The sequence below is a fragment of the Magnolia sinica genome, chromosome 12, assembly GCF_029962835.1.
Source record: "Magnolia sinica isolate HGM2019 chromosome 12, MsV1, whole genome shotgun sequence".
In the NCBI taxonomy this organism is placed as follows: domain Eukaryota; kingdom Viridiplantae; phylum Streptophyta; class Magnoliopsida; order Magnoliales; family Magnoliaceae; genus Magnolia; species Magnolia sinica.
In genome coordinates this window covers 40,039,022-40,065,181 of record NC_080584.1, presented here as the reverse complement: position 1 = coordinate 40,065,181, position 26,160 = coordinate 40,039,022, and the positions used below count along the sequence as shown (strand labels likewise).

At 39.3% G+C, this 26,160-nt stretch overlaps 1 protein-coding gene, 1 long non-coding RNA gene and 1 pseudogene across 10 annotated transcripts; 2 read left to right on the top strand and 1 right to left on the bottom strand.

The window, feature by feature from the left end:
• The first annotated feature begins 702 nt into the window (after nucleotides 1-702).
• LOC131221255 (uncharacterized) lies at nucleotides 703-24,751 on the top strand. Of its 9 annotated transcripts, none has more exons than XM_058216452.1 (4): nucleotides 705-971; nucleotides 1,039-1,054; nucleotides 23,646-23,857; nucleotides 24,406-24,751. In XM_058216452.1, the coding sequence occupies exons 3-4, from the start codon at nucleotides 23,669-23,671 to the stop codon at nucleotides 24,499-24,501; spliced, it is 285 nt and encodes a 94-aa protein (XP_058072435.1). In that variant the 5' UTR covers nucleotides 705-971; nucleotides 1,039-1,054; nucleotides 23,646-23,668; the 3' UTR covers nucleotides 24,502-24,751. The 9 variants fall into 9 exon arrangements, with proteins under 9 accessions (XP_058072440.1, XP_058072439.1, XP_058072435.1 ...); XM_058216458.1 differs by lacking the exons at nucleotides 705-971; nucleotides 1,039-1,054 and adding exons at nucleotides 8,728-8,850; nucleotides 12,221-12,505; XM_058216457.1 differs by lacking the exon at nucleotides 1,039-1,054 and having other exon boundaries at nucleotides 703-925.
• LOC131220643 (pentatricopeptide repeat-containing protein At1g11710, mitochondrial-like) lies at nucleotides 9,486-12,144 on the top strand (annotated as a pseudogene).
• LOC131221256 (uncharacterized) lies at nucleotides 14,360-15,600 on the bottom strand. The gene is made up of 2 exons (XR_009159137.1): nucleotides 15,114-15,600; nucleotides 14,360-14,980 (listed from the first exon to the last, which is right to left on the bottom strand). It is a non-coding gene; the product is annotated as an uncharacterized LOC131221256 (long non-coding RNA).
• Nucleotides 24,752-26,160: the final 1,409 nt, after the last annotated feature.

Below are 26,160 nucleotides of genomic sequence, written 5' to 3'. Positions count from 1 at the left end.
GAGGTCCTCCATGATTTATGTATCTTATCCGATCCGTCTATCCATTTTACCAGATATCTTTAGGGTTTGATCCCAAAAATGAATCATATAAAATGTTCAAATGGACCACACCACAGGAAACAATTGAATTGAACATCTACAATTGAAAATTTCTTGGGGCCTACAGAAGTTTTGGATCAAGATTATATTTGTGTTTTCCTTTCATCCATGTCTATATGATTTTATGATCAGTTTGGATGACAAATAAACATTACATTGGGGCTTAGCAAGGTTTCAACTATGGAAATCATTACTCCCACTGTTTCATGTGGTATGATCCACTTGATCTTTGGATATGCTTCAATTTTGGGCTCAACCCCTTAAATTAGATGGAAACACGGATGGACAACGTGGATAGACCACATAAATTCATGGTGGGCTCAACTGAGTTTACTCAGTACGATCAGAGCTAAGTGAGTAACTCAGTAAGCAATCCGATTTCTGGAAACAGTGGTGGCTTACCATTAAAAACTTAGGTCCGTGTGACCTTATTAACAGTTGGATGGCAAATAAATATTATGGTTGGCCCTCCGAAATTTTTTATGGTGAGCATCTAATCACCACTATTTCTTGTCGTGTGGTCCATCTAAGATTTGGATATGCTTTACTCCTGCCTTAAAATAAGCTGGTAAAACAACGGGATGGACCGCGTGGATAAAACGCATGACATCAGATGGACAGAGCCTTTCCAGTAACGCACACACATAGCGGGGCACGCGGAGCTTTTCCAGTAGCACAAGGCACCGACGTCGGCGCTGTTGTGACCGAGTCCAAGCATAAGGCTTTGGAATGAAGGATTTGAACCCTAGCCCTCGATTGCAACCATCATCTAAACCCTCTTAAAACTTCAACCGCTTGATTCTCTCAACCCACGAAGCATTTCAAGGTGAAATTTTAGCCGTGGAATTGGCTCTAGGAGGTGATCATCTCACTAACTTTTCACGTCCGTAAGGCTGTGGTGCTCGAATTTTTTGGGTATATATATAAATTGGATCTCTTCTAAAGCTCAAGAGGGGTATGTTCATGGCCTTAATCCCCACCTTTTAATGCTTTTTGTTTGATTTTGGATTAAGAGTTAGGTTTTTACAGATATTTTTTTTGGGAGGTCAGTTCTTCTGCGACGTTGCAGAATAAGTGGAGATTCTTAGGTGTTTGTCCATTGTTTTGTATGATGTTGGTGGCATCCCATCATCACGTGAGGCTAGCTTGATACGTAGTTTGGATGGCATACACAGTTACACAACAAGGTCGGCCCTACAGAGGCAGTTGAATAATTTTTGCATGTTTGCTAAGTTAGTGATGCTTGCTGCCCTTTTTCTTTTTTCTGTCTTTTTTTTTTTTTTTTTTTTTTTTTTTTGGTTCTAACACTTCAAAAGGCAACTATGTATATTTGTTTACTGATACGTGTTGTGTGTGTGTGTGTGTGTGCGTGTGTGTCTATATATATATATATATATATATATATATATATATATTTATTGATGATTTATGATACTTGTTGTTAGATTTTGCTATGGTAGTTTAGTGATACTTGACTTAGAAACATGTGGATATAAGTGTTTTGGGTTGACTATGAGCTTGTTTGGATTTTGATACCTGGTTCTAGATTTTCTTTTACTTGAAAAGTCATGGATTTTATTTTCTCTGTAGTCCCTTTTTATGTTTTTTTGCTATTTTATGTGCGTACCACTGAATATGGGTACTTTCATTATTTCCATAAGAAGAAGAAGAAGAAAGAGCGACAGTCTTGAGATATTGAGGAAAAGTGGGAAAATAAAGTGGCGTAACAAATGTGGGTGATGGTCATGAGTTGAATTTGGCAGAGAGTGAGAGAAAAAAAAAGAAAGAGAGCATAAAAATGTGGGTGTTGAAATGTACCCCTAACTTATTTGGAAGGTTCTCTGTAATTAAGCCTTTAAAAGGTGGTTTTTTTTTTTTTTTTTTTTAATTAATAAAAATCTCGGCGTTCCAAGGAATCTATGTTTTCTTAACAATCCATTTTTTAAAGATTGGGCATCCAACCTAGGCCTAGAAGTTTGGAACCTGAGAACTTTTTGAGGCCTTGATGCAGGACATGAAAATTAAATATGATATGCAAGATTTCAGACTTTAGATGATACTAATTTCGAAACAATCACAAGACTTCCACATCCCACATAAAGTCAAGCATTCAACAAGGGGGATCTATAAGGGTCCAAGCCTACACATGCTAAGGCTGAATCAATTAAAATTATAGACCAAAGGAGAGTAGATTCATCCACACATGCAAAGGATTATTTTTCCAATCCAAGGGATTCACATGTTTCAATTTGAGAAACCCTAGGGTTGCAAAAGGGGAATAAAACTTGGGATTTAGGATAATCTAGGGTTAGAGTTAGAGAAATAGGGTGAGAAAGGAGTGAAATAGAGGAAATAGACGAACCCAAGGTGATCCACACGTGTGGACAGCGATCGGGCCTAGACGCATGCGCGTGGGATCCTGGCCGCACTTGTGTGGGGCCCACGAATCTGAAATCAGCCAACTTGGGTCTGGTCGGCTAGGGGAGGTCCACCTTCACGTCAAATTTCGGGATGATCGGATGTCGGTTTGTGCATGGTGCTCCGCCGAAGTTTCAGCCCTCCTGCAGGGTCTGATTTTGCAAATCTGCTGTAGAGGAAGGATTAGCTACAAAAATGGATGAATTTGGAGATGGGATGGTTGTGGGAGATGAAGAATATTATGGGTAGGAGGTGGGGGTGATTTGAGATGGATGTGGCTTCGCACCACGGTAGTTAGCCCTTCGAAGAAGGGAGAGTTTCACACCCAATTAGATTTCCACAACTCAGAGAATTAGAGAAGCAGGAAAACTCAGAATTTTATTCATAATCTTCAATGGAAAAAAAAACCTACAAGGGGTTGTCTATTTATAAGAAAAACCTATACCTCAGAAGCCGCGCCGTGTGCGCACCCTATTATTTAGAAACGAAGTAACAAAAATAACAACTAATCAAATTAATCTAAACCGTCCATGATATTCCTAATAACAATAATAAGCAAAACTCAAAGTACTAGATCATCTAGAGTAGTGGGCCATGATCAAGATCCAATAGTGGAATTCACATGACGATCAGGTCTACTACAAGGAACCAAAACACAGTCCTCTAACGAGGAGGCCCTCCCTGGATGTCGTCATCGTCTAGATCGATAGTGGGGCCCTCCTCCTTGCGTACATGCGTAGGGGGGCGTGCGTGTGCGCGAGATATCCTCATCAGGCCTTTTATGGATTTCTTCATGTTTTTGATGTTTTAATGGTAATTGTGGGGTAAAAAAAGATTTGCGATTTAGGTTGTCTTCTGAGTCTAATACTAAGGAATGGTTTTCTACTTCTACCAATTTAGCTACTGTTTTTATTGTTGATCATGATAAAAAAGATGATTAATGATTCAGGTTGTCTATAGGATCTAGGAATCAGAATGCCATCTTTATAGATGTTTGAATGGAACCTTAAAAGCTTTCTAGGCTTTTTTGCTTTTGTTACTGATTTGTGTATTTTCTATTTTCATTGTTAATCACAAGAAAAAGATTATTAGTTATCCAAGTCGTCTTTAGGATCTGAAAATTGAACATTCTATGGTAGTAGGTTCATGCTTATTAAGGAGTATTTCTTCTTCTTGTTTAATACGAAACTTTTATGTGAGGAAGCGGTTATCGACTCTTGAGTAATGAGGAGATTGTTTTCAGTGTAATATGTATGAATCTGAGGCAGAGGAGATGGGGATTCTTAGGACAGATTTCTTCAATGTTGACGAATTCATTAGTGGATCGGGTGATTTGGCAGTTTCAAAGGACTCGCGGTTGGGCTGCAAAAGGGTTGTTCACATAGGTTGGAGTCTTATTCTACTGTAGTTCATGTGTTGGTTATTTCAAGGAGATTTGAGGATGTGCTATCTCTGATGGGATATTTAATGCAGAAAAAGGGTGTTTCTGCCATGGCTATCTTGGAAACATTGATTGATACCTATGATATCTGTGCCTTGAGTCGAGCTGTCTTTGATGCATTGGTTAGAGCTTGTACTCAAGTCGGGGCTAGTGAAGATGTTTATGTGGTAATCAAGAAGCTCAGGAAGGTGGTACTCAAGTCGGAGCTGTCTTTGATGTATGTTCGTTGAGTTCGGATCCTTTGTCATTCGATAACAGGGATCCTCTTCTTGCTTCTTTGCTATTGGTCCACGTCACCTCTTGATTAAAGAAAAGAAAAAATAAAAATAAAAATAGATGTGAAAATATGATAAAAAAATGGAAAAAAATAAAAATGAGAAAATAAAATCAAAACTAGACAGAAAGAAAGGGGGAGTTTGTCTCTAGAGCCGTTTGCTCTCCCTCTTCTCTCTCAACTTCTCTCCCAGCTTTTCCTCTTCTCTCCAAAGATTTCTATTTGAAACAGAGTATCTGGACTCTCTTCCTCTCCTGACATTTCTACTTGCTACAAACAGAGGTCCGGACTCGTGCAATGTTGAGGCTATTTGTGTGATCATAGATGCATGCCAATGTGGAATATGTATGTGTGATCTTGGCCATTCATTAGGTGATTTAACCATCTATGATGAATGTTAAATGCTTGTTACCACAAAAGTTTTGATTATCCCATTGTTTCCTGTGGTGTGGTCTACCTTGAGCTTGGCTATTCTTCAATGCTGTGCTCATGCCGTGAAAGAAGCTGGAAAAATGGATGGATGACGTGGATAAGACACATACATTAAGGGCCCATAGAGTTTACTCAGTGCAATTGGTTCTCCTTGAGATGAAAGGTCTTATGTAAACTGTCTAAAGAACATGGGGTTCTTTGTACAATGCATATTCCATCCAATCCACTCAACTATCGCACCACACCTGGATGAATGGAGTATCAGAAAATTAGGACATCGCCGATTAGCTGCGACCCCAATCCAATAGGTGGGTGCGATCTCTGACTGTGGGCCCCACCTTGCTGTTTGTGTTGTATATCTATGTCGTCTATCTATTTTGCCGGTTCATTTTAGAACATGGGCTGAAAAATGAAGCAGGTCTGAATCTCAAGTGGATAACAACGGTGGTCATTAAACAATCATCATTGAAAGCTTCCCACAGTCTAAATGGTTATTTGCCATCCAAACCGTTGGTGGATCCTATAGGAGGCGCGGATTAGGTACTGCCCCCACCAAGACCTAGCTAGAGATGGACAGCCATACTAGGAGCCCTGTGGGGCCTACTGTGATTGATCATTCTAGGGCATTCATTAGGCCATTCAAAACTCTAGTGGCCCGCAGATTATATAGGATTTAAGGATGATTTTCGTCCATTGCTCTTTATGGTGACCCCTTAGATTTATTTAAAGTATTTTTAGATTTATTTGAAGTGTTTTATGTTAGATGATGGGTTATATATGTTTTATGTAGCTGTTTTATTTTAACCATAGTCCTCATGGTAAATTTGTTTTGACATTATAGGTCAATGGAAAATAAAGGTCTTATGGCTTCTTGCACGCCATGCCTAGTGGATTCTATGCCTCAATCACGACATGATATAGACATCAACTCAGAAGTGAAAATTGGTATAGATGATCCAAACATGGATGAGAAGGTACGGAATCCAGAAATTGGTATGGAGTTTAAAACAGAGAAAGATGCATATGATTTCTACAATAGTTTTGGAAGGAAAGTCGGTTTCAGTGTTCGGAAGCATAGTATAAATAAAGACAAAAAGATAAGTGCATTGGAAATGAGAGATTTTGTTTGTTCCAAAGAAGGTAAACGTTCATTTGATAAACACGATGTTAATGCGAAACATCATTGGGATGAAACAAGAACATGTTGTGATGCACATATGAAAATTAGATTGGGAGTTGACGGTAAATATATCGTGTTAGTGATCTTAAGATTGATCATACTTCTGAAGAATTTCATTTGTTAAGATCACAACGAAAATTTACTCAAGAAGTAGTTGACGATAACTGTGATAATTCAGGTATAAAGCCAAAAGCAATATTTGATTTCATGACTAGACAAGCCAGTGGTTGACAAAATGTTGGATATAATTTGTTAGATTATAAGAATTATTTATGGACGAAAAGGGTGAAAGCAATGAAAAATTTTAATGATGAAGGTCTATTGATATTTTTCAAAAGAAAGCAAGCTGAAGATCCAATGTTCTTTTATTCTATTCAATTTGATGCTGAAGAATGCATCACCAACATTTTTTGGGTAGATGGAAGAATGATTTTAGATTATAAACATTTTGGAGAAGTGATTTGCTATGACACAACATATAAAACAAACGAGTATGGACAACCATTTGCATTGTTCATCAGTGTTATTCATCATAGATTGACAATTATCTCTGGGGTTGCAATCATCTACGATGAAATAATTAATTCTTTCAGATTGTTATTTAAAACTTTCTGTGATGCAATGTGTAGAAAAAAAAAAAACCTCAAACCATTCTCATAGATCAAGATAAGGCTATATCAAGTGCGATCAAGACAGAGTTACCAGGAATGGTTCAACGTATTTGTGTATGTATGTTTCAGAACGCGTGCAAACATCTAAGTCATCTATTTTGTTCTTTCAAGTCGTTAGGCAATGATTTTAGTAGATGTGTGTATGATTTTGATGAGGAACATGAATTTCGTCAGGTGTGGAAAAGAATGATCACGAAATATAACCTTACAGATAATATATGGTTACAACAATTATTCAATGGAAAAGAGAAGTGGGCATTAGTATATGGAAAGAACACTTTTTGTGCAGATATGAAGAGCACCCAACATTGCAAAAGTTCGAATAAGGATTTGAGGAGATACTTACATCCAGGCCAAAATATAATCAATTTTTTTAAACATTTCGAACGATTGGTGGATGATAGACGAAATGCAGAATTAGAAGCTAATTTCAAAATGACCCAAAGTTCACCAATTGTGACTTTTCCTATCAGTATCCTGAAGCACGCAACTAGTGTATATACACCAACCATTTTCAAATTATTTCAAGCAGAGTTTGGCGATAGTCTTGATCAAATAGTGGAAAAAGTAGATGAGTCTGGTACGGTCAGAAAATATTAAGTTTTGAATAGAAGAAATCATAGTCTTCACCTTGTTACCGTTAACTCAATGGAGGAGTCCATCACTTGTTGTTGTAGAAAGTTTGAATTCATGGGTATTTTGTATCCCTATTCATTAAAAGCTACGAAGCATATCCACAAATATCCCAGCTAAGTACATTTTGAAAAGGTGGACTCAAGAAGCTTCTTCAATTACATTCCCCTCATTAAGTAGTGGATGTGACTCCAATGACAAAAATAAGAAATCACAATCCTGGCGTTATAATAGTTTGGTTTGCAACTTTATGAAATTGGCAACAATGGATTGTGAACGTGAAGAAGTATTTGAATGCGCTTCCAAACATTTAGAATGGATGTTGCAAGATTCGAAAAAGATATTGAAAGAAAAAGAGAACGAAAAAGGACCCTCATCACATGTTGAAAGCCTAAGTAATGAAAAAAGCGTTCAGGCTTATCGGGTAAAATTTGAGGTTGATGATGTGCAGTAAAGAAGTGAAATCATTAAAATTAAAAAAGAAGCTCATGAGAAAGCAATGTAAAGTTACTGTATCAAAAGAAAAAAGCGTTGAAATCATTGAAATAATAGAAAAAGCTCATGAAATTAAAAGAAATGAGAATTGTCGTGGTAGACGTAGAATTAAGAGTAGTTTGGAGAAAGGAAAATCGAAGAGATGTCAACAGAAAGAGTAGAGAGATACACCAAATCCAGTCCATCCCAATAAATAGCCCGCATTAGTATGCTCTAATTTTTAATTTTCATTTGCACAGGTAGCATTTCGATTACCCTTAGAGCAACGAAAAATTATTTTATAGTGAAAATTAAATTTTTTGATGAACTTAATATTTACTTGTACATAATGTTAGGGATACAATAACATTGGGTCACTCCCCATGACCACGTACTATATACCAAAAGCACAGATTCAACCACAACTCTCTCCTTCCTGGTGTCAACCACAGTTGTTTCCTTCCATGGATTAACCACATCCATTTGAGAACAGGAAACAGTGGGATAATCAAAACTTTTGTGGCTTGTAACAAGCATTTGAAATTCATCATAGATGGTTACATCACCTAATGAATAGCCAAGATCACACATACTTGTTCTACATTGGCATGCATCCATGACCGCACAAATAACCTTGACATTGCACGAGTCCGGACCTCTGTTTGTAGCAAGTAGAAATGTCGGGAGAGGAAGAGAGTCTGGATACTTTGTTTCAAACAAAAATCTTAGGAGAGAAGAGGAAAAGCTAGGAGAGAAGTTGAGAGAGAAGATGGAGAGTAGGGAGAGCAGATGGCTCCAGAGATAGACTCCCTCCTTCTTTCTGTCTGGTTTTGATTTTATTTTCTCCTTTTCTCTTTTTTATTTTTTCCTTTTTTATTTTTTATATATAATATTTTCATGTCCATTTTTTTATTTTTATTTTTATTTTTTTATTATAAAATCGAGAGGTGACGTGGACCAATAGCAAAGAAGCAAGTAGAGGATCCCTGTTATCGAATAACAGAGGATCCAGACTCAATGCACATAAGAGCTTTTCCAGTAACACAAGGTTACCGACGTTGGCGCTGCTGTGACCGAGTCCAAGCATGAGACTTTGGAATGAAGGATTTGAACCGTAACCCTCGATTACAACCATCATCACCACCCTCTCGAAACTTCAACCGCTTGATTCTCTCAACCCACGAAGCATTTCAAGGTGAAATTTTAGCCGTGGAATTGGCTCTAGGAGGTGATCACCTCACTAAATTTTCACGTCCGTGAGGCTGTGGTGCTCGAATTTTTTAGGTAATTTTTTTAAAAAAATAAAAATAAATTGGATCTCTTCTAAAGCTCAAGAGGGGTATGTTCATGGCCTTAATCCCCACCTTTTAATGCTTTTTGTTTGATTTTGGATTAAGAGTTAGGTTTTTACAGATTTTTTTGGGAGGTCAGTTCTTCTGCAACGTTGTAGAATAAGTGGAGATTCTTAGATGTTTGTCCCCTGTTTTGTATGATGTTGGTGGCATCCAATCATCATGTGAAGCTAGCTTGATATGTAGTTTGGATGGCATACACAGTTACACTTCTTCTTCTTCTTCTTCGTCAACTTCTTCTTCAAAAGGAAACTATGTATATTTGTTTACTGATACGTGTTGTGTGTGTGTGTTTATTGATGATTTATAATATTTGTTGTTAGATTTTGCTATGGTAGTTTAGTGATACTTGAGTTAGAAACATGTGGATATAATTGTTTTGGGTTGATTATGAGCTTGTTTGGATTTTAATACGTTGTTCTAGATTTGCTTTTACTTGAAAATCGTGGATTTTATTTTCTCTGTAGTCCCTTTTTATGTTTTTCGCTATTTTATATGCGTACCACTGAATATGGGTACTTTCATTATTTCCATAAGAAGAAGAAGAAGAAGAAGAAGAAAGAGTGACAGTCTTGAGAAACTGAGGAAAAGTGGCATAACAAATGTGGGTGATGGTCATGAGTTGAATTTGGCAGAGAGTGAGAGAAAAAAAGAAAGAGATAGCATAAAAATGTGGGTGTTGAAATGTAACCCCAACTTATTTCAGGTTCACTGTAATTAAGCCTTTAAAGGGTGCCTTTTTTTTTTTTTTTTTTTAATTAATAAAAATCTCGGCGTTCCAAGGAATCTATGTTTTCTTAACAATCCAATTTTTAAAGATTGCGCATCCAACCTAGGCCTAGAAGTTTGGAACCTGAGAACTTTTTGAGGCCTTTTGTGGATTTCTTCATGTTTTTGATGTTTTAATGGTAATTGTGGGGTAAAAAAGATTTGCGATTTAGGTTGTCTTCTGAGTCTAATACTAAGGAATGGTTTTGCAGCTTCTACCAATGTAGCTGCTGTTTTTATTGTCGATCATGATAAAAAAGATGATTAATGATTCAGGTTGTCTATAGGATCTAGGAATCAGAATGCCATCTTTATAGATGTTTGAATGAAACCTTAGAAGCTTTCTAGGCTTTTTGCTTCTGTTACTGATTTGTGTATTTTCTGTTTTCATTGTTAATCGCAGGAAAAAGATTATTAGTTATCCAGGTCATCTTTAGGATCTGAAATTGAACATTCTTTGGTAGTAGGTTCATGCTTATTAAGGAGTATTTCTTCTTCTTCTTTAATCCGAAACTTTTATGTGAGGAAGCGGTTATCAACTCTTGAGTAATGAGGAGATTGTTTTCAGTGCAATATGTGTGAATCTGAGGCAGAGGAGATGGGGATTCTTAGGACAGATTTCTTCAATGTTGACGAATTCATTAGTGGATTGGGTGATTCGGCAGTTTCAAAGGTCTCTGCGGTTAGCATTGGATTTCTTCAATTGGGTTGGGCTGCAAAAGGGTTGTTCACATAGGTTGGAGTCTTATTCTACTGTAGTTCATGTGTTGGTTATTTCAAGGAGATTTGAGGATGCACTATCTCTGATGGGATATTTAATGCAGAAAAAGGGTGTTTCTGCCATGGCTATCTTGGAAACGTTGATTGATACCTATGATATCTGTGCCTTGAGTCGAGCTGTCTTTGATGCATTGGTTAGAGCTTGTACTCAAGTCGGGGCTAGTGAAGATGTTTATGTGGTAATCAAGAAGCTCAGGATGGAAGGCTATGGGATCGCATTTCATGCTTGGAATAATGTCATGAATCATCTTTTGAAGCTGACTGATAGTGGGAGGTGGAATGCCCCACAATCAGAATCAAACAGGATGGGTCAAGGGGAGGTTCGGGATGAAACCAGAGTTGGCTCGCGTATTTGATTGCTTGGCTCACTCCGTGTTTTGGAAGATGTACAGGGAAATGTTCTCGAGAGGGTATGAAGAAAACATGAGTACATTCAATTTATCGGATTTCGAAGAGTGAAATCATGCCCAATGTTGTTACTTTCAACTTGCTTATTGATGGATGTTGCAAGATTGGTGATGCTGATCCTGCTTGTGATCTGCTGAAGAAGATGGAGGTCATGTCAGGGAATCATGTAAAACCCAATTGCATTACTTTAACTGCCTCATTAATGGATTCTGCAAAGCTGGAAAGGTGGCAGTTGCTGAAGAAATTTGGGAAGGCATGCAAAAAGTGGGGATTGAGGCAAACGTACGGACATATGCGACTATGATCAATGGGTACACAAGTGATGGGAGGATGGAAGAGGCTTTTTGGTTGTGCGATAAAATGGTGGATAAAGGTCTAATGCCAAACACCATTGTATATAACTCCGTAATCAATTGGCTATTCAAGCAAGGAGATTTAGAAGAAGTGTGTTTTCTATTATCAGATATGATAGAAAAGCATATTGATCGAACCAAATCACGTACTATATTCTTACATGCAGTTGCTGCAAAACTGGACATCTGAAAGACTGAAATATTTTAACATGATTATAGAAGACAAGGACCTTGTTAAAGATGTTGTTCCATGCAATATTCTCATTAATTATCTATACAAGAACAGGAATATTGAAGGACTGAAGCAACCACTGAGCAGTATGTTTACCCGAGGACAGATCCCTGACCTGCATACAGCACTTTGATCGATGGGTACTGTGAGGGGAAAATAGCTGATGCACTTGAAATTTATGATGGAATGGTGAAGGCCAGGCAAATGCCAAATTTGGTAACATACAATTCTATCATTAATGGTCAAATTTGGTAACATACAATTCTATCATTAATGGTCTTTGCAGGAAGTCATCTGTGGACACCGCAAGGGTTGTGTTGGATGAGATGCAGATCAGTTTACTAGTAGATGTTATAACCTTCAACACTTTGCTAAATGGTTATTTTAGCATTCAAAAGATTGGGGATGCATTTGCTGTATGTCATGAGATGAGACAGTTTGAGACTTTAGCAAATGAAGTAACTTACAATATTTTGATTAATTTTTTGTGCGAGTTTGGGTGTATTCAACAGGCAAAAGAGCTTATGAAGGTGATGTTGGATAGGGGCCTCGTTCCTGATTGTATTACTTATGCAATTCTTATTACTGAGTTCAAAAAGAATTGCAATGCACATGAAGTAGTTGAGTTACATGATTATATGATAGTTAAGAGGAGTAATTCCGGATGAATATACATATAATGCCATTCTTTGCCCTCTTGTTCAGGTAGAAAGTACAAAGATTCAAATATGAAAAGATGCACTGAGATTTAACATACTTGGGCATGCATGTTTTCGGAGCAGTGGTGTTACTGAGCTGAACATAATGTTGTCCATTAAAAGTGAGTGGGTCATGGTTGGAATATTCTGCCAATGCAGCAGATGATCTTCTTGTCATTATTCTTCAATGTTCATATGGATGCCCCCTGCAATATTGCCAAAATGGAAGACTCTTTCTGTTACCAATGACTAGGCATCTTGGTTGATTACCATCAGAAAATTTTGAAAATGGGTATGTTGGTCATAGTTTTACAAATTTTGAAAATGGGTATGTTGGTCATAGTTTTACCTCTCACATAAATCAGAGATATGTTCTTCATTTGTGTAGGATATGTCCTTCATTTGTGTAGGATATGTTCTTCATTTGTGTAGCTCTTGATACTAGATGTGTACATTATATTGTTTGTACTTTGAGCAACCATGTTATTCTCTTTAAAAACTCAGGTGTTTGTGTACATACTTCAAATTACATTGATGACTTCCATTCTTTCTCGTGCATATTCATTGTCCTTTCCTGGGAGAAGGCTCTACAATGGCCTCTTCCATAGCCCTGGTAAAAGATGATGGTTGATACCTAGTGGGTGGTCAATTGTACAACTTTTTCCAATCTACCATTTAAAAGCTGACCCCAAATAGGTGTGATAAAAACTCAGGTGTTTGTGTACATCAAATTACATTGATGACTTCCATTCTTTCTCGTGCATATTCATTGTCCTTTCCTGGGAGAAGGCTCTACAATGGCCTCTTCCATAGCCCTGGTAAAAGATGATGGTTGATACCTAGTGGGTGGCCAATTGTACAACTTTTTCCAATCTACCATTTAAAAGCTGACCCCAAATAGCTGTGATAATGCTAAGAGGATTATTATGTTTCATTATCATTTCCTGGTTTTCAGTTTCAACAATTCTTGCAACAGACTGTAGCAGGTTGTGACCAATGGTTTAGTGAGTAGCTCTGGTTGAGTTCAGGTGGAAAACAATCAGTTGATTTATGGAACTGTTGTGTTATGCTGAGTTCCATGGCTAGGATATCAGGAGTAGGCGTAATTCCATTTGAAGCCTGCTTTCATTTAATATATGTTAGATATCTGGTCTGAGAATGATCTGCTTGTTGTCGATATAGTTTAGCTTATCTGTTTTATACTGATGTAATCAGACCTAACCCTAAACGAGCTTTGCTTCTCTGCCAATATCTATGTGAAACTTTCATTTTGATGTTGCCAATGTTTTAACAATCATGAAATGTTTAGTTTCATGGCCTGCACCACCAGCTAGGTTAGCACTAATTGTTTTGCTGGATTGCACTCAAAACAATGAAGTTCTTCATTCAAATTTTGATGCAGGACGCGTGATCTAAACTAAATATGATGCAATATATATATATATATATATATATATATATATATATATATTATAAACGGATTAAAGAGCAATTCAAAGCATAAAATACACTAACCTACCACAAATCTAAGAAATCAAATAAACAATAAAATTCAGATTTCATACTAAATCACAACCCCACATTAAACAAAACCATATAAAACATGAATTTTATAGGATCAATGGAAGGTAGAACTTCCACTTTAGCATAGGCTTAGGTTTGATTCAAAGGGGCTGATTTGGTCTTTCTAGAGTTATGGATATGAGAATATAGGGCTAGGGTTTGATTATATAAGGTTATAGATTTGAAAGGAATTAGGGCTTTGGAAGGATTTGGGAATTTAGGATTTTATAGGGAATTGGGGACTAGGGCTTTGGGAAAATTAAAAGAAATAGGGTTTATAGGTGAATAGGAAATAGGGTTTTAGGCTAGGGTTTAAGGAATATGAAGATGGATTGAAGAAAGGGAAGAAAAATGGAGAGAAGGGGCTGACCGTACGATTGTACAACCCTGTCCATACAGCCGTGCAAACTAGCTAGTATGTATGATGGGGACATCTCGGGCACATGCACGTCCCCCCCTGTAATGCCCCGTGTTTTCGAGACCCGAGTATATAACCCGTTTCCCAAAAACCCGAGTGTTAGCTTATAAAATCCAGTGTAAATTTGAACCGTTTATCATTAATCAGAGTTAATAGCAACGAAGGTAGATTAAACCATGCATTGTATAAAAACATTCTGATCATTACAAAATTCCAAATGTAGCGCCCATACAGGACTTATACAATCTCAAATAACAAGGTTCAGGTAAGTAAAAACATGAGTCTATCAATTAGTAGTGGAGATCAATGCGGGCCGCAAGGACCCCACCTAGCTCCCTAGCTACTCGATCTGCTCCAACAACCTAGTGAACAGCATCGGCTCGCCCTATACCTGCATCAACTGTTACGGTTTGATAGCGTCAATGGCTATCGCAGTGAGGAGCACCCTCTAAGATTACGCACTCATCGTTCATAATCCAATATAGATTACAAGTCATGAAATTAGATACACTAAATAAGGCATTTCATCATATTAAGAAAGTCAAACCAATCAACAGAATTTCATCATAAGCAAAATATAATGGCAGTCGCAATACAAGGAAACATGTCCAAATAACCAAACGATCAACCATACGACTTTCTATTACACCCGATAATCGCATTTGTACGTGAACTCCGCAAGATGGCTAGAAAATCGATAAGCGAACTTCAGCTCCACCCGGAAATCATGGTACAAGTGAAATCCATGAGGTGAATAGAAAATCAACCTTCAAACCTCTTCTTCATCTGGAGATCATGTCGTACATGAACTCCGCAAGATGATTAGAAAATCGATAAGTGAACTTCAGCTCCACCTGGAAATCATGGTACGACTGACACCGCAGATGAAGAGACAAACAACATATAAACCCTAGACTACCCGGAAATCATGTCGTACGTAAACACCGCAAGATGGCTAAAAAATCGATAAGCGAACTTCAGCTCCACCCGGAAATCATGGTATGACTGAACATCGCAAGATGGCTAGGAAAACAAACATACAACTCTAGACCACCCAGAAATCATATCGTACGTGAACACCACAAGATGGCTAGAAAATCGATAAACGAACTTCAGCTCTACCCGGAAATCATGGTATGACTAAACTCCGCAAAATGGCTAGGAAACAACAGATGTGTAAATATAACCAATAAGCCACAAAGGGCACCAATGACCCATTCAAGCCACAAAAGCAAATGTGGACCGCGGGATCATAAGTCCAAGGTAAGTTCCATTCAATTCATCATTCAAGCACGAGTGATAGCATATAAATAAATTAATACATATGCAATAAAGGATAGCATGTTATCATCGAACCATTCATGCATGTTATAATTTAAAAGAAACATTTGTCGTCCAACACATGAATTAACTATACAACAAGCTAGCATATTCAATAGTAAAGTACGTAGCTCAGTTATGGGAATCATGCCATCATCTATATCTAGATTGGCCATCATCTATATCTAGATTGATGAAATCAAGTGGGAAGCTCAAAGGGTGAGTCCTCACCTTTTGCCTCAACTAGGAACTCAAGACCTCAATGCTCAACTTTAGAGGCTCGACTCACACGAACCTGAATCCAAGTTAAGTCTACTACCCCAACCGAAGTTACCTGAAGAGCCAGAACACATGAGAGTTGAACCATCAACTAAGATCCAACCCCGATATAACCTACGACTAGAGATAAGATATAGCCATTGAGTTGGCTCGCTAGAGACCGATTTGAACCCAACTTGGCTACAAACCGATTCCAACCATCTTGATCTAGACAAGGGATTCAACCCGGCCTGATCTAGTTGGAACCCGGGTGCATGCCATCCTGATTTTGGGGTTTTGGGTTCATTAGAGATGATCTAGGTTAATGGGTAGGAAGGAGGGACACATGTTTGTGGTTGGGATTGGTATTGTTTGAATGGTAGAATTGCGATTCTATGGGCTATTGTTTGCTCCTGATGCAGTGGTTTGTTACTTCATTGGAATTGTTTATGCAAATGCATATCTGAGTTCAAGTACAATCATATCTAATCCTTCATTTTAGGTGTCACAGTGATGCAATTTAGTAGGGACACATGTAATGATGGTGGTGGTGGTGGTGGTGGTGATGTTGAACTGTGCTATGGATTGTAATATGCTTCAGATGGCTAAGTCATACTTCCGTAATGACTGCATTATGCATGGATCCAATCTAGTGCTTTTAGTTTTACAGTAATGAGGTTGAACTTACATTTTCTGTTGACTGTTTATGCAAATGAGGATCTGAATTTTAGTTGCATCTTATCCAACCCTTGTTCTTGAGTGGAGGGTTAGTTAGCTGTGACCTGGATTTAGTAGATACGAAGATGATGATCTGTGGGTGCGGTTTCAAGTGATATGCCTTAATGACAATGTGTAATTACACTCATTTCTTCCTCAGTAGCATTTTTTCCTCTGTTTACATGTCTAGAGCATCAACAAGTCGGATTGGTGCAATAACCCAGAGACCTAGTCTACCAGTTTAGGATAATCAGATCTAGTTCCCCAAACTGCTGGACTCGGTGGAAGAAATTAGGTGAGTTAACTCGGCAGCAACCGAGTGACTCAATCACCTGTCTATGGTTGGAATCATACCTTTGTTGGAGCTGATTTCTCTATTCACAGACAACTAGGTGGAGGAAGTCTCGATCCCGATGTCCAGCTAGCTCTGATGTCAGCAAGGAACTCGCCTGGCTGAGTCACCAAGGCTAGTAGCGCCTGGCCGCGCCCGACTTGGCTGAGTCGGGTTGGGACAACAACTGTCCCACTCCTTCTCTGGTTTTCTTTCTTTCTTTCTTTTCTTCCTTTCTAACAACTTTTTTTTCTCTGAACCATGCTCAGCAGCATGATGCAATGAGCCTGCTTCGGTGCAGGTTGCGACAGCAGCGGGGCGGAGCTTGTGCTCGAGGAAGAAGCTTCGGCTTCAATGGCAGTCTCCCCATGGAGGCTATTTTCTTCGAACTGTTGATGCTGGAGCATCCAGTTCCTCCACATGATGCTTCTGGAAGAGGAAAAATGAAGCTCTAGTGGCGTTTTTGCGGTGGGTTCGAGCTTTGGAAGGAGACGGCTTAGGTTTCGCTGGTACAACTCCAAGAGATAGGGCAGCAAACCTATTGCTTTATATGCCCTGTTTTCGAAGCCTTACTCTCTCTAAGCCATCGGAGGAGGATTGATGGCCCTGATTCATCTGCTCTAAACCGCCAAGTACAACCATCAAAACCGAGACCAGCCGGCCGCTGGTTTTACTAAAAAAAAAAACCTAAGCCACATAGCTAAAACGGAGGGCTAGGATCCTCCCAACGGAGGGTCGAGATCGAAACAGCCAGAGCATGCAGATAGCCAGCATGTAAAGAGGAAGAAAGTGAGGAATTTCCGTTTTTGAGAAATATCCAGCCGCACACTCGATTTGTTCCTGAGCTTGTATGCACGTCCGTGCAATCCAACGGGTGAAACTTGGCAGGGTTCGCACGGCTTTGGGTCCTCTACAATATGGACGGTTTGGATCGTTCATTAGGGCCATGATGATGGGCCACAAATCGCCGAGGAGGGACCCTGTCCCATCGTCAGTCCTGGCGGAAGGGAATTCAAAAAAAGGAAAGAGGGAAATCCTCCCTCTTTCGGTCTTTCCACGGTCAGACGAGGTCTGACTGGGTCTCCTGGTTCCAGTGCACAGTGAGTGCACGCGCATCAAGGGTGGGGTCCACAGTGGTGTCCATGATGTAATCCACTCCGTTCATCTGTTTCGTCAGGTTAAACTAGGGCCTGGCCCAAAGGATGTGGTAGATCCATGGCTTAAGTGGGCCGCATCAACTAAAATATGGCCATTTAGTGCCCATTATCATCGATTCGATGGAGATCCGGGATCCACACTCACAATCAGGGTCGTTCATCTAACTGGCGAGCCTATCAGGGCCACTATCTATTTTAGATTATAAAATAAAAATATACGTACACCTTTGCTTAGTATAATAAATTATAGTTATGGATAAGTATTTATTAATATTTATAATGTAGTTTTATGATTATTTATGCATATATAGTATAGTAAGATTAATATTAAGTGATATGTATTTTATATATGTAGTATAATACGATAATATATAGTGAAAATTATAAAATGCAAGCATTAATTAATATGCATCAATTATATTGTAATGAGTTGGTATACAATTTATTTTTTATATGTTTTAAATAATATAAAATAATTAATATATGTAATTTAAATAATTTAAGCAACATGTGTATTATTACAGATAATTACAAAATTATTTTGTATTATATAATATATGTACTATCATATCATATTTGAAATGAACCATTTGGTCTTCCTGGTAACACCCGAGTTCTGAAAAGTACGGGGTGTTACAATCTACCCCCCCTTAAAGAGAATTTCGCCCTCGAAATTCAATATTTCTACCTTAAATGGGAGTGAGGATAATGTATTCTACCACGTCTCTTAGCATTCACCACATTCCTCGTGAAGTGTGTCTATATGCTAGAGGGCTCGTGACTGACTACCAAGACCAGGGTTGTTACACCCCCCCCCCCTGCATACGTATGCAAGGAGGAGGAGGGTCCAATTGTTGATTTGGATCGATGACGATATCCAAGGAGGGCCCCCTAGTTAGAAGACTGAGTTTTGGTTCGTTGGAGTAGACCCGATAGTCAAATAAAGCCCATCATGGGTTCTCATGATCGTGGCCCACTAGTCTGATTAGTCATATCATGGACTGTTTAGAATACTTTGATTAATTATTATTTATGTTTACTTCATCGCTAAGTAATAGGTTGCGCACATCGTGCGAGTTTTAGGAGTATAAGGTTTTCTTATAAATAAGCACCCCTTGTAGGCTTTTTTTTTCTTAATAAAGATTAATAAAAATTGCTGCGTTTTCCTGCTCCTTTTCGAGTTATGAAAACCTAATTGGGTGCGAAGTCCTTCCTTCTTTGAAGGGCTAACTACCGTGGTGCGAAGCTACATCTATCTTGATTTGCTCCCATCTTCTAACATCCACCCTTATCATCTCCCACAATCATCTGCGTTACAAATTTATCTTTTATTACAGCAACTTTCCTCTCTTTAGCAGAATTTCAGAATCTGGCCCTGCAGGAGGGCTGAAACTTCGGCGGAGCACCACGCCCAGACCGTACATCGGATCGACTTGAAACTTGGAGGTTTTGAAGCTCAGCCCTGGCCGACCAGACCCAAGAGGGCTTTTTTTTTTTTTTGGTTCGTGGGCCCCACACGTGCGTCAGGCCCAACCTGCTGTCTACATGCGCGAGTTGGTTGCAGATTCTCTCTCTCCTCTCTTTCACTCCTCTCTCACCTGATTTCCCTAACCCTAACCCTAGATTGTCCTAAATCCCCAATTTTTATCCCTTTTCTTTAACCTTAGGGTTTCTCGAATTGAACTTGTGAATCCCTTGGATTTGAGAAATATTTTTGTGCATGTGTGGATGAATTTACTCTCCTTCGAGCATTGTTTGGTCTATAATTTTACTTGATCCAGCCCTAGCATGTGTAGGCCTGGACCCGCATAGATTCCCTTTGTTGAATGCTTGACGTTATGTGGGATGTGGAATTTTGTGTGATTGTCTCTGAAGTAGTGTGATCTAAAGGCTGAAAATCTTGCACATCATATTTGAATTTCATGTCCCACATCACTGTACATGTAGGGGCTAATGATGATGGGTTGGGTTGGGGTTGGTGGAGTGAGGAATAAGAAAATATGAGTTTGGGGCAGTGTGTTCAGGTTTAGAAGGAACGAGTAAAGGGATTTAGGGTTTGGAGAAGAAAAGTAGAAAAAAAGAAGAAGAAGGATTTGAGAAAGACGAGAGATATACATTTTCAAAGAGGATAGATTAGGCTTTACAACTTGGAATCACACCATCAATTTCTATTCATAAGATATTTTCTATCTCAAAGCAAGAAACAGTTTTGTTTTTTTTTTTTTTTTTCAAAATGTTCAATAATGGGCTAAGGCTGGTCGTCCAAGCCTTTTATTGTCTCAAGAGGGACTTTTTATAAAAAAGCACTCTCAGATGAAAATCCTCACATAAGGACGCTCAATGAAATAACATTTGTTCCTAACACCCTAATCTCAACAAAATATCAAAATAAATCCAACATGAATAATCAACTAAATAAAAGAAACAAATTTAAAACATCTTAAAGTCTACGATCAATGTGATCCAAGATCACAATGATTCAACTGTCGGATCAAAGCATCTTCAAGATCCAACCATCCGATCGATGTGTCCTCGCAATCCAATCGTTCAAACTCAGTAAGCAACCTACATGCATCTTCCTGGTGTAGGGTCTTTGAAGATGCACAATTATTCACGTGGGGTCTTCAATGTGGCCCACTGGGCCCATTTAGTGGTCACCAAGCCAAAGTGAAACTGGAGCTGATATCCTCCGCCAATATACTCTGTAAGGTGCTCGGATGTAGCGGACAACTGACTAGCGCATAAAAAGCTCCAGAGTTAATGGGGAAGGATCGGTTTATCCCTATATGTAGGCTCTCCTAGGAAAACCCATCTGAGACCTCCTCGTGGCCAACCCTGGCGTTGCACGAGGTCCCCTAATCACACGATCCCACAGTAAGCCGCACCTCGTGATCATTTTGCATCTCACAGACTCCACTTCGTGGACCGCCCCACACTAGTGTGGGGATACAATGCATCCTTGGAGTCCGCACCAAGATGCCCATGTATCATCCACCTATACTGGTGAGACTTGAACACTGAGCTCCCGCTCTAATACCATTCTGATAGCGGACAACCGACCAATGCACCAAAAGCTCCAGAGCTGATGGAGAAGGACCAATTTATCCCTATATGCAGGCTCTTCCAGGCAAACCCGGGTGAAACATCCCCATGGGCAATCCCTACGTCGCATGGGTCCTCGAATCACACGGTTCCATAGTGGGACCCACCTCGTGACCATCCTACATCTCACAGACCCCACCTCGTGGGCCACCAACCCCAGTGTGGAGATATGGTGCATCCTTGGAGTCCGCATCAAGAGCCTCTGCATTGGATTTTGTGAGGCACAATCGTGCAAACTGAAACTTTGGAAACGGCTGCTAGGCTGGTTCTGCATTAGCTGCGTAGGCCCTGCAAAAAGTGGATTTTGGAGATTTTTCCGCTTGTCAAATCCTTGTCGAAATTGGCCTTTAGTTTAAATGCCTAAATGTTGAGGATATGAGACCTCAGTTCTAATGCTTGCAACAATATGGTTTAGGTGTCTCCTTGTTGAATAATGGATGGGCTTCATATATTGAGAATCTGTTCATGTATGACCATAAAAGAAGCAGAAGATGGAAGATCAAGAAGGTAGGTACAACTTACATTACCATAGTATGGATGCTGAGTGTGGCAGGGATAAAGCATGAGAACTTTTAAATTCAGATCTTAAGATATGGGTATGGCAGGGTTTGGCTACAGCCCATAGGCCATTATATCTGTCTTTCTCGTAGATAGATTGGGTTGGGCTGTCAACGGGCCTATTCAAAATTTTGATTTTACTTAGCTGGGCCTGGACCTGGCCTATTTGTAACTCTATATTGGGTTCGGCTTTTAAATGATAGATTCTGAAAGGTTTTAAGATCTGCTGCCTGCTGGACATCAACCTTCCCCTTTTACACGGCTCTTGGAATCGGCCATGGTAGAGAGAGGCTCACTTCGACACCACTCAAAGGCCAACAAATTCCCGACTTGTGTTGATCTCCGGCACAAACCATTACGTGCACACCGCCAAAGGGTGAGCAAGCACTGTTGGGTCATTGTGGTGCAGTTGCTAGATAAAATGCTAGGCAGAAAACACCCACAAATATGAATGATCATGCCTGTGTAGCAGGCTGCTCACAATAATAGCGAACCACCTATACATGATTAACATGAGGCTCGCATGCCAACGCTTTCAGGCCCCACATTGCCTCTTAGCGCAATTATTTTGCAGTACCCATTTAGGTTACAGCTCGAATGTGTGATATTGGTATTTGTCTAGTAATAGAATAAGTTGGGTTTGTAGCCCAATTTGTATGGTTCACTGTAACTTCCAAACAACTAATAACTCAAAAACCCCTGTCCTTACACTCAGACAGTACCTCAGTGTCCTATTTCAGTACTTCAGTTTTTATTTATTTAGTTATTTATTCTTTGGGGGGAAGGATCTGAGGATAATGTGCCCAATTGAGAAGGTCCTGGATTGGGTCCGAACTTGAATAGATTGAACAATTGCATTTTGGCTATTTGATGAACACGAGATTGAATGAAAGAGCTTCATAAAAGCTCCAAAGAATCCTCATCAACATGCCAAATTGAGCTCCAATGGTTACCCACTTTATGCCAAGTGGGTTTCTTTTAACTTGTGGTAAACTGCTTCGAGTGGCAGAACACAAGCCCTGGTTTCTTTAAATTTTATTTCCAATTTATGGTGTAATCAAAAGGTATCTTGTACCAATGTGAGTCAAGTTGGTTGTTTCCTGCTGTGACTTCTCTGTGTCCTTTTCGACTGGAATCAGGACTTGAAGGTTGGAAATTTAGTTATCTTGATATTTTAATGATGGATTTGAATGGCATCTTTCAGAGTTACATAAGTAGAAATTCAACCATTTGTGAAGGAAGTATGGGTGAACTTCTAGGATCTCTTTGGGGTGTGGTGGGTGATTCTGGAATCAATGGAGGCTTCTTCGCTCATGGCATGGGGGTGGGTTTGGGAAGAATGGTAGGAGATGTTGGAAGTTGGCCTATTGACTGGTATTTGGGCCAAGCGATGTTTTCGTAATCTTTGTGGGGGTGCATCAGAGGTTTTTGGAAGAACCAATTGGATGTAAAGGAATGGGTTTCAATCTCTAATGCTGTGGGTGAGGGGGATCTCTTTTGTAAATAGTGGACTGTCGTGTAATTCTTTTGGCCATTTCGGTTTCTTCCAATAAAACCGTAACCTTTAAAAAGAAAATATTCCTAGTAGGAAATTTGCAAGCTTTGGTGTGTGTGGTTTAGAATGACTGATGACTGCTGGTCGAGTTGATGTTTTTGAAGGATAATTTCATATCTTTATTTTGTTGTTGATCCTGATTTTTATGGTTTGAATAGTCTTATTTTAGTTTTAAGTAAGAAATTTGATGGGAATGTGGTCTGAGGCAGTAGGTAGTGTTTCTTCATGCCAAAAAATGAGGCCAATTTGGGTGGCTTCCACCATGAAGATCATTCCTTTTAACACATTGATCCTAGACCTTCTAATTAAAATGCTAATGTTTGACTGTATGGATGTATTAGCATTTCTAGTTTTCCAGGTTTGATCTGTTAGAAACTGATAGTCATAAGGCTAAGATTGCAGTTCGAAGGTTTCCTTTCTTGGTAGTTGAGGTGACAGATTTCCATGTGGTAGGTTAAGATCGAGCGTCGTCCGTAATGGAATCCCAGCAAGCTCAATCTCAATTGCAGTCGTCATCATCTGTTAGAAGCCCAATCACTACCTCTTGTCGAAAGAAGAAATCAGAGGAAGCCAGTTTCTTGGCCGATGTAAAGGATCACATTGATGAATTTGTTCATGCTTCCATGGACGAACACAAGACATGCTTTAAGAAGACCATTCAAAAGGTTAGGCAAACACATGAACCAGAACTCAAATTGGGGAGCTAAATGTCAAGAAAAGAAACTGAAGATAATACTCGATGGGATAGACTCCAGCGTGCATGGCAGTATACCAAACTATATCCACAGGATGCATGTCATCCATGCATTCCAATCTTCACAATCGCTGGCCCTTGTATGGATGTAGGGAGCATGGCCGGAAAATCACAGTGGTGTCAGACTATCCCAGCCAATGGTTACCATCAGTTGACAATGATCCCAGATCCAAATTAAATGGGGGAAGTAAGATGGTTAAGGTATCTGCATCCCCAATCCTCACAATCGCTGGCCCTTTTATGTCCGCTCATTGTGATTTTTGGGCTATGATTCTCCATTCACAATGGGACCCACAAATGATGTTGATTGGTGTGCATACCACGTATGTACCGTGGGTGAGTCGTTACATTAGTACTCTCACAAATGCGTGTTGGGTTGATTGGTCTGCTACTTTCTCTTACATTTGTGTGTATATATATATATATTTACCTACCAGATGCTCTTTTGGTCCATTTCAGATGTTTGGAATGTCAAAGGTTGTTGCTGAAAGGAATTCCAGTCTTAATGAAGCTGAAAGTTCCCTGCCTCTTCAAACAATGGTCTCTGAGAAATAATGGTGAGCTAGATATCTATTGTTTTCATGAAAACAGTTTTTTCCCCATACATTTATCACTGTAGTATTCAGGCCATGGTCCACAAACTTTTCCAAGATATGCATAGGTTTTGGGTTCTGATGCATCGAAAGACAAATATTTCACTATAGGATTCAGGCCGTGCTCCCTGAACTTTTCCAAGATATACTTACATTTTTCAGTGTCCCATCTACTTGAAATTTCCATAATGAGATCAGGTGGGTGTTCGTTTTTTTTTTTTTTTTTTCTTGTTTTTGTTTTGTGATGATGATAATGAAGATGAATAATATGATCCTTGACACCAAGGTTATGCCTAGTAGCTCGTGGTTTTCAGTTTGTACAACTGTGCCCCATGATCGAGTGATCCGGACCATTGTTTTCAATTCATTTGGTGGTCGGCAAATGGATGGTTAATCAGAAATACAGAGATGGGCCAATCTTGATGCAATTCTAGCAATCCAGTGGTTCGATACTTGAGATGGGCCAATCTTGATGCAATTCTAGCAATCCAGTGGTTCGATACTTGAGAGCCAAGCATTGGAGCTCAGCTTCAAATAGCCCCCATGCCCATCGATGTTCAACTTTAGAGATCAATATGAACAGCCATCAAAGTTGAAGGGCGGAATTTGTCATCTCCCCTTACATTGGTTCATGATTTTGATAAATCAATTACTACTGATTAGGGCTGCACCTGGCATAAGGTTGTCAATTCGCTGGCTAGATTTAAAACAAGCTTCAGCCCAAACCAAACCGAGCAGAGTTGAAACTGGTGGTTCTGTTCATCAGCAAAGGTATACATGTGTCATCCATGGTGATACTCCACCTGATTAGTTGATCATAACTGTCCCTTTTCTTGTTGAATCTGAGAGCTGATGCTGTATTCTTCTCTAGCCGTCTATTTCTATGCCAACATACTAAATTAATGGTTTGGATCTCCCGATTATGGTTGCGACGGTGTCTGTCGTGGAACTATACCTTTATGGATGAGCAGTGCCTAATGTTACTAATAATTCGTTAATATATTGGGGTTTATGCATAGTCCAATGCCCCCATTAATAGGGTATTTGCATATTCCTACAGTTAAAACAATTTGCGATGCCACTGGGGATCTAATGGATTTGTTTGGATCTGTTAGCACAATTGAGATAAAACTTTTAAACATGGGTGATCCATGGCAGGCCTCCATGCCTCAGAATGTATCACCTTGTCTAATGTGTGGGGCTGAAGGCAATAGATACCATCTGTTTTACATTGTGCTTGATCAAATGGATAGGTTTATTTTTTAAGTATAGACAATTCCGCCCATCCCCATTATTGCCTTTCCCTGCAAGAGCCAATTAGGGAGAGCTGTGTGATCTATAAGGATTCGTATGGTGCATTTGAAAATCTGCAGATATGTACGGAGAAGATTTCTCAATAATCGTAGTTCTAGTGTATCAGATGATGTCGTATATTGCTTGAGTGGCCGATGAAGAAGCAATTGTATGAAAGCGGTTACATGACAGGTGGCAAGAGGAGAAATAGAGAAGTCCAAAGTGGCGGTGAACGGTTATAGTAACCGTCAGAACGTGGGAAAGATCTATTTGGGTAAATCAGGGCTATATAAATAGAAGAGGAATGCAAGAAGTAAAATCGTCTCTT